At 33.0% G+C, this 8189-nt stretch overlaps 1 protein-coding gene across 1 annotated transcript; it reads right to left on the bottom strand.

Moving 5' to 3' along the window:
- LOC111503030 (ATPase family gene 2 protein homolog A) lies at positions 1 to 7553 on the bottom strand. The gene is made up of 7 exons (XM_023157231.2): positions 7107 to 7553; positions 6701 to 7052; positions 5396 to 6191; positions 2091 to 2310; positions 1228 to 1387; positions 977 to 1175; positions 1 to 243 (listed from the first exon to the last, which is right to left on the bottom strand). The coding sequence occupies exons 1-7, from the start codon at positions 7546 to 7548 to the stop codon at positions 19 to 21; spliced, it is 2394 nt and encodes a 797-aa protein (XP_023012999.2). The 5' UTR covers positions 7549 to 7553; the 3' UTR covers positions 1 to 18.
- Positions 7554 to 8189: the final 636 nt, after the last annotated feature.

Genomic DNA, 8189 nt, shown 5'->3' with positions numbered 1-8189 from the left:
TATTGTTCACTGTTTATTTCAAATTTTTATTTGTAAAAATTCATCATACAACTTAATGAGACTTGGGGGTGTTCTTGGGGTTATCAGCTTCAGAGCCTTTTCGAAATGTCGGCTTTCCACGTGCTGGCACTCCAAACTCTCTTCTAATGCCGCCATAGCTGCTTCGTGGCATACTGCATTGACTTCAGCCCCTGAGTATTGCATGGTTTTCTCAACTAGTTCATCGATGCTCACATTCAATACCTGAAATTAGAAGAAAATTAATATTAACTTCATTCTAGTAACAGATTATTATTCCCTTTATCATTCAAGTTCATGATAAAGGGTTATCCATTTAGTGGTTTTAATACCGGCGGTCTGGCAAGGCCGTGAAGTGTTGAAAATCTATCATCTGAAGTGTCATATATTTAGAAACGTTTGCCATTTACTAACATGGATTGTTTAACAACCTAGGAATGGGTAAAAATAGTTAAAACTATTGGTTCAAAAATGGCCACTTTTCAAGCATAACGGGATCATTATGGTCGTCATATTTGACCTACTGTGAAAGGATTTGGCAAGATTATGAATATATTTGAATAGACTGAAAGCATGCATTATCATGTGTGTACTGCTCGCTGGAAGAGCCTTTACCGTCAATTCAAAGCATTACGACCATATGATAACAGACTCTTTTGGCCTGCAATTGAATATTTTGAACTGGACGAAATATGGTTTCAACAAGATGCAGATTGAGAAATATACTTTATTTATATCACAATGAAACCACAACAACGCAATCTTTTCTAATGACCAAAAGACTACTACTCAATCAGGAATGAGCTCCCAATCATTACATCTCGTGCTACCATCTATATGGAACAGAATGAAGTATTACAATACAAATGATAAATATATACAACTAATAAAACATGTGAAAGTGAGGGTGTTTTTATAAGTACATAATTGCTAACATCAACACATTCTTCATACCTACCGGCATTTTGGCAAACTTTATCCTGAAAATCTCCCTCCTGGTATTGGAATCAGGTAATGGAACATATACTATTCGGTCCAACCTTCCTGGTCTCATCAGAGCCTTATCAATTCTGTCAGGTCTGTTGGTAGCTGCCACAATTGTAACATCCCCCAATGAGGTAACCCCATCAAGTTCTGTCAATAGTTGCGCCAAGACCCTTCAATTGAAATGAAATTTAGCTTATGACAAAAATAGCTTAAGAAATTTACCTTTCTTGTACACTTGTACTCGAACCAGAGCTTCGCTCACCACCTAGAGCATCGATTTCGTCAAAGAATATTATAGAGGGGGCTACTTGACGAGCTTTTCGAAACACCTCCCTCACAGCTCGTTCTGATTCACCTACCCATTTGCTGAAAAGTTCTGGTCCTGAAATAAATATGGAATATTTGTGAAAAAAGTTGAAAGTTAATTTAGGACCATATAAAGGTGATAGTATATAGTTTGTTTGTATATATCGTAGTTTGTTTGTATATATGGTGAAAAAGCAGTATAAACTGTATTTATGCTGTATATATGTATATCTGTATATATGTGTATATATGTATATCTTTGGAACCAATGCTTTTCTCTATCTCCAGAACCTATGAATGAAGAATAAACCAGTTCTTAAGATGTTTTCAAACAAGCATATGATTCAGTTTACGTTTCCAAGTCAGTAACTATGTTTTGACATGAAACAGCAGCGCTGACACAACAAAAGAATACATATACATATCAATAAAATATGCGATAATTGATAACATACTATCGTTTTGACATATGACAGTTATTATAGAACTTTTACGATTTGAAGACTTTCATATTAAAAAACAGGCGTAGAGGCAAAAACCCACCAAAAAAACCATGGTTACTGTATGGTGGCCAGCGACTGGTGTGCTTCACTATGACTTTCTGCCTCCGGGCGCCGACCGAAGGGGCGTTCAAATCATGAATGCAAATACATAATTATAAATATTTATCACCTCTAGATGGTAGGAACAAATATCTGAGCAGTTATGCTCTCTTGATAAATGAAACAGCAGAGCACCAATTCCATTACATAGCTGAAATCATTATTAGGAGTACTCACCTTTAATTGATAAAAAATTCAAGCCACTCTCCGTTGCCAGAGCTTTCGCTATCATAGTTTTTGAGCAACCGGGTGGTCCAAACATCAACACACCTTTAGGAGGTGTGACTCCTAAACGAATGAAACTTTCAGAGTACTTGAGAGGCCATTCGACAGCTTGTCTCAAAATTAGTTTTAGGTTATCTTGGCCACCAATGTCTGACCATTTTACATTCGGGACCTGAAATTTCAAAATATCAGAATATCACAGTTGCAGATTATTATTATCATTAGTTTAACAAATCCCTTTGGAAACATCAAAAACTGATTTGCATAGGTACTTATTTCAGAAGGTAAATTTGTTTTGAACCAGCAAAGAAAACTCTCAACAAAAAATATGGAAATAGAAAGAGAATGGTAGCATAAAACTTGACCATAACACAATATTTTCCGTGTATGTTTTTTAAGAGGCACACTGTCTCTAAAATAAAAAGAAAGGCTAGTGGATATATCTGATGTAGATACTGAAAAAAGAAGTCTACAGGAATCTCATAATCTGCATTTGCACAAATATCTCACGGCCCTTTTTTAAAAGATGAAAATGGAATTTATTAATGTTTGGGAACTTACCCCAGAAACAAATTCCATAATGCAGTTGTGATTCACAAAGGGCAAATTAGGCATTCCTTGCTGAATGATATCCAACTGAGTTGCATATAGATCTAATGGCAAAGCAGCTCAACGATAGTTCAATACACAAATGGACGATATGCTATCAAAACTTTAATTTATGGTCAATATAAAGTCCTAAGAACTTATTCCCTTGTTTATAGTCAATGATTTGCTCACGAAGAAATATTTGATCTGAATGGTATTTGAAAAAAATTAAATTTGTTGTAGCAATAGTAGTTTTCCCATTGCTTCACTTTTCCTAAGTAATTTTCCATATTCGTTTGTAATGAATCAACATAACTGTTATGCCATATTTAACAAGAAAAAGGGATAGGGCATATAGAAATTTTAAAAATAGCTTAAACGTTCATGATAAAGAGTATAATTGGTTAGTATATAAAAGCTATAGAAATGAAGTAGTTAACTTATTGAAATCTAAAAAATCTGAATATTATAAACGAAATATTGATTAGTGTTCATCTGACTCTAAAAAAATGTGGCAAACTCTCAAATCCTTGATCAAACCCAACAATAGTCCCATTCCAGACGAAATAATATTTGATGCGCAAAAAGCAGTCACAAATCGAGATAAGGCCGAATTGTTCAATATTTTTTTCATTGGAAGTATACAAGACATCAGCTTAACTATTCCTAATTCCCAACCCTGGTCATGTATAGATCTCAAAGTAATCGAATGCAAACTATCTAAATTCAAAATGCTTACTATGAAAGAATTAAGAACAATCATATCTAGTTTAGATAACAAATGCAATGCTGATATTATCAACAATAAAGTTCTTAAGAGTATTTTTGAAGTTGTAGGTCATGTTATATTGAATTTTGTAAATACATCTTTGAAAAATGGTCAATTTCCTGAAAAGCTCAAATTAAGTACTAAAATTCCAGTACCTAAGGTTACAAATACTAATGAAGTCTGCAATTTCCGCCCAATAAACACTTTACCACCACTTGAAAAAGTATTAGAACTAGCTGTATATAACCAATTCAGTACATATATTGAAAATAACAATTTATTAATGGAATATCAATCAGGATTCAGATCAAAGCATTCATGTGAATCTGCCCTCCAACTTACTCTGTCCAAGTGGAAACTATTAATTGACGAAAATAAATTTATAGTGGCAGTATTTTTAGACTTCAAAAGAGCTTTTGAAACAATCGACATTTCAATCCTTCTCTCTAAATTAGAATACTATGGTATTTCTGGCAATGTATTACAATGGTTTAAAAGTTACTTAGTCAATAGATCCCAATGTACGAAAGTCAACAATGTATTTTCGAGTGAAAGAAATATTAATACTGGAGTACCGCAAGGTAGTGTATTAGGTCCCCTACTCTTCATACTATACCTAAATGATATTAACTATATTCCAGACTGTGAATTCATAAATTTGTTTGCAGACGATACACTACTCGCAGCAAGTGATGTTAATTTAGATAATGCTATTCGCAAACTAAATATGAGCTTACTTAATATTACAGTCTTTCTGAACAGAAATAAACTTAAATTAAATGTTAACAAAACGAAAGCCATGATATTAACAACTCCATTTAAATATAATTCAATTGATAAGAATACAATCAATATTAATATATATGGTGAATCTATTGATATTGTTGAAGAATATAAATATCTGGGTTTCATAGTTGATAACAATTTGAATCTGAAAAAACACTTTCAATACATCTACAACAAAATTTCTAAAAAAATGTTTTTCTTTACAAGGATAAGTCGTCAACTAACATTTCAATCCAACTTAACAGTTTACCGATCAATAATTCAACCGCATTTTGATTACTGTGCCAGTTTACTTTTTCTGCTTGACGGAAACTGCATATCAATGCTACAAAAACTACAAAACAGAGGTATGCGAATACTGTTAAAGTGCAACAAATATACTCCTATTGCAACAATGATTGACGCGTTGAACTGGTTGACAATAAAAGACAGATTATACTATTTTTCAATGATTTTCATCTTTAAAATACTTACTGGTCAAATAGCACCTTATTTCAATGAATTTATCAGTTTCAACCATCAAATTCATAACTATCCTACAAGAGGTAGCAGTGACCTGTGGGTTTCAAGAACTAGTCTCTCAAGAACAATGAACTCGTTATTTCATAAGGGATTATTGAATTATAATAAACTTCCTATCAACATTAAAAAAAGCAATTCACTCCAACAATTTAAACACTCCCTTATGGAATATATACGATCACAGAATTATTAGATTAAGATCTGCATCTATTGTTTTCTTTTCATTGTCCATTTTTCCACTAGTACATTTTCTTATTTTCGCATGTTATATCTAATACTATATCTAACATCTAATAATATTATATATTTCGTCTAAAATTTTATTTAATATTCACAATCATATTACCATTTGTATATTAGGATGTCTATTTTGAATAAAGATTATTATTATTGTATATAGACATATAGACGTGCCTTCAGCAAAGATTGTGAATTTACCTTTTAAAGAAATATCAGCAAGGTCCTCAATATACAACAAAAGAGCAGACGAGGACACATCTCTTAGGTACCCCACTTTCAATTTTCAACTTGTCCGATTTCATACTTTTGTATGGCGTAATAAGAAAATAATTATTTTAAAATTTAGTATTACCTCTATTTGAACTTCTCTCATAGCACTGGGTCGAACTATTTTCATTGCATATTCGAAATCCTTTTTATTCACTGAAGGTGACCCTCTCTTTGATGCATTCATATCAGCCCTTGAGCACAGTGATACCAGGTCAGCCCCCACATATCCATGTGTATTCATTGATATTGCCTGCATATCTTCCTCATTTAAATTATGAGGAATGGACTCCAGAAGTTTTTCCAAAATGGTTTTCCTGCTTTTTGGACTAGGAGTAGGAATTTCTATTTCCCTGTCTAGTCTTCCACATCTCCGAAAAGCTGAGTCTATACTGTCTGGTTTGTTAGATGTAGCTATGACAAAGACCTTAAGACTTTTCTTAGAGTTCAAATCTTCAAACAATGAAAGTAGAGTGGATGCAATTCGCTTTTCAGTGTCTGTTAATCTACTGCTTCTAGAGGGGCATAATGCGTCAATTTCATCAATGAGAATAATGCTGGGAGTACACTCAAAAGCATTTTTTATCAGATCCCTCAGGGAGTCTTCTGGTGTAATTGTGGAGTTGCAAAACAGATGGGTTGAACTGATATTTACCACATGAACTTCTGATTCTTTTGCTAAAGTTGTTGCAATAGTTGTTTTCCCTGTTCCAGAATTTCCAAACAACAGAACGGCATTGGTTCGTGCTGCACGGGCGGTATCTGATCTTTCTAGACATGATTTCATGAGAATACGAATTTCATCCATTTCTTCATCTACGCCTGCTAGCGAGGTTGAGGATTCATTCTCACTAACTTTTGTCATATATTCGTCATTGTCCCTATAATATTGATGACAATTCAACAAAAAATCAGTTTTCTGTATTTAAAATTAATTTGATTGAATTTTATAAGTGAAGAAGAAACTTTAAATAGCAAATAACATTTAACTCAACCATACTAATAACTCAAAAAATATTTGAATGCCCCAGTAAACCATCAATTGAAAGTGAATCAGACCAACACATTTTCAACTACTTATTTAGACTTGTGATCAGCTGATGAAAATACAAAAGTTACAATAAATTACAGATAACGAAAACTAAACAATTTGAAAGGGTTATGTTCTTTAAGAGAGATTAGTTTGTATCTGAAGGTAACTTCTATTCATTATTTACATGTCTTTCTAAAGAGTTCATTTTGAACTTGATTGTTTTTTTTTTTCTTCCTTCAGAAGTTTTCCACAATTTTTTGTATAAAGATGGAGAAGTGAAAGCCAAAAAGGTTTTTTTCTGAAAACAGAAAACTATCCAATTGTTCAACTGAAAAACAGAATACTATTAATAATCACCTGTATAGTACCCATTTGGTATCACTCCTCACTTCAGCAAATTCATAAATCTCCTCAATAGTCATCCTACTAAAATTATTGTACAAGTCATTACAATTTGTATTTTTTGCTTTAATAGATTCAACTTTGAATTTCAACTGTTTTCCATAAAACATCACATTTATTACATTACCAATTGTTATAAACCTGCCTTCATAAGATTTACTGATTCTGTTGTACAGTTCTGATGTTATTTCCATAGATTTTGGTCCATTCAAGGCAACAATTGTTATGGTATTTGCACTATTCAGGTGATTTGGCAATTTCGATACAGCTACTATTTGATTGATGCCAAAAGAGCTTACTTCAAGGCCTAAAAAAAAACAATTTTAATCTGCTCAATTGAAAATATCACTCAGCATCACACCATTTTTTGTAAACAACACAGAGGTGAGCGTCTTCTCAACTGTTGGCCAAACAATCCTGGCAACTGGAGGAAGATCCTTATTAACAGATCGAACGAGAACATATTCCCCTATAGCTAATGAGCACAGACGAATTACAGACTCACTGAGAAATACTAAATTATCTCTCTCCCTAGAACTCAAGTTTTTAATTTCCTCATTTGTTTTTAGGTCTACTGTTCCAAATAACACTCCTTCTTTGATAAAATTATATGTAATGTTCTCTAAATCAGGTGGACAATCAGTAGTATGAAAATTAGTATCTTTGTGTTGCAAAGATGTTAGACAACTTTCACACTGTGCCCAAGGCGACACAGTTTTCCTTGGTTTTTGTGGTGTCATTTTACATCTCGTTACACTTCGTAAACAATTACGGAATGGAGAATTAATAAAACTTAACCTCATTAACTTAACTTAACCAAGCTTTTTCTTCTTCTTTTCTTCATTTATTAGCCTCAGCAACTAAAGTTATCCGGCTAGTGGGTAACGGAAGTCATTCATCAAACCACATTCGAGTAAAAAATTAGTACTTCAATACTTATTCGATCTTAATTTCATTTTCGAATAAACTTCTCTTTTAGACTCCACTCCAAAAATCCGATATTCACGTGCCATCTTTGAAAATGGTCGTTATCGGCAAGACTGCCTCTGTCGCGATGGGAGAGGAAATCTTCATTTACGCTTTTTCTAATAGGACAAGTGACTAGGTAATAGTCAATTTGTTCCAGATCAGTTATTTCCGTCAAAAATTATTCACTTTCTCTTCTAGATCAATAAGGATGTGTTCTGATGACAACCAAATTGTATCATTCCTGCCAAAAGATATTATTTACATTACGTGCTTCGCATTAAATTCACACTTCACATTATAAAATTTATAATTTAATTTAATAATTAAAATAAACAATGTGTTTGTATCTAGTTCACACCATCGACACTAGGTAATGTATATTACTGGACTTCTATGCCTACACCAAACCGTTATTTTTAACACTTCGACAAGTGTTTCAATCACCAAGAGCTCATCTTCAAGAAGAAGAACCAAT

Source organism: Leptinotarsa decemlineata, unplaced genomic scaffold, assembly GCF_025532065.1.
Source record: "Leptinotarsa decemlineata unplaced genomic scaffold, Ldec_3_MD MMD2_tig00026336_RagTag_RagTag, whole genome shotgun sequence".
Taxonomy (NCBI): Eukaryota; Metazoa; Arthropoda; class Insecta; order Coleoptera; family Chrysomelidae; genus Leptinotarsa; species Leptinotarsa decemlineata.
The sequence above is the reverse complement of the archived record's forward strand: the minus strand, read 5'-3'. Positions and strand labels throughout refer to the sequence as shown.

Bases quoted from the DNA above. Each gene is read 5' to 3' on its own strand.
- LOC111503030 (XM_023157231.2), bottom strand. From the start codon at position 7,548: ATGAGGTTAAGTTTTATTAATTCTCCATTCCGTAATTGTTTACGAAGT. The intron at 1,388-2,090 runs GTGAGTACTCCT...TATTTATTTCAG, and splicing joins GAATTTTTTATCAATTAAAG to GACCAGAACTTTTCAGCAAA. The intron at 244-976 runs GTAGGTATGAAG...TTCTAATTTCAG, and splicing joins TAAAGTTTGCCAAAATGCCG to GTATTGAATGTGAGCATCGA.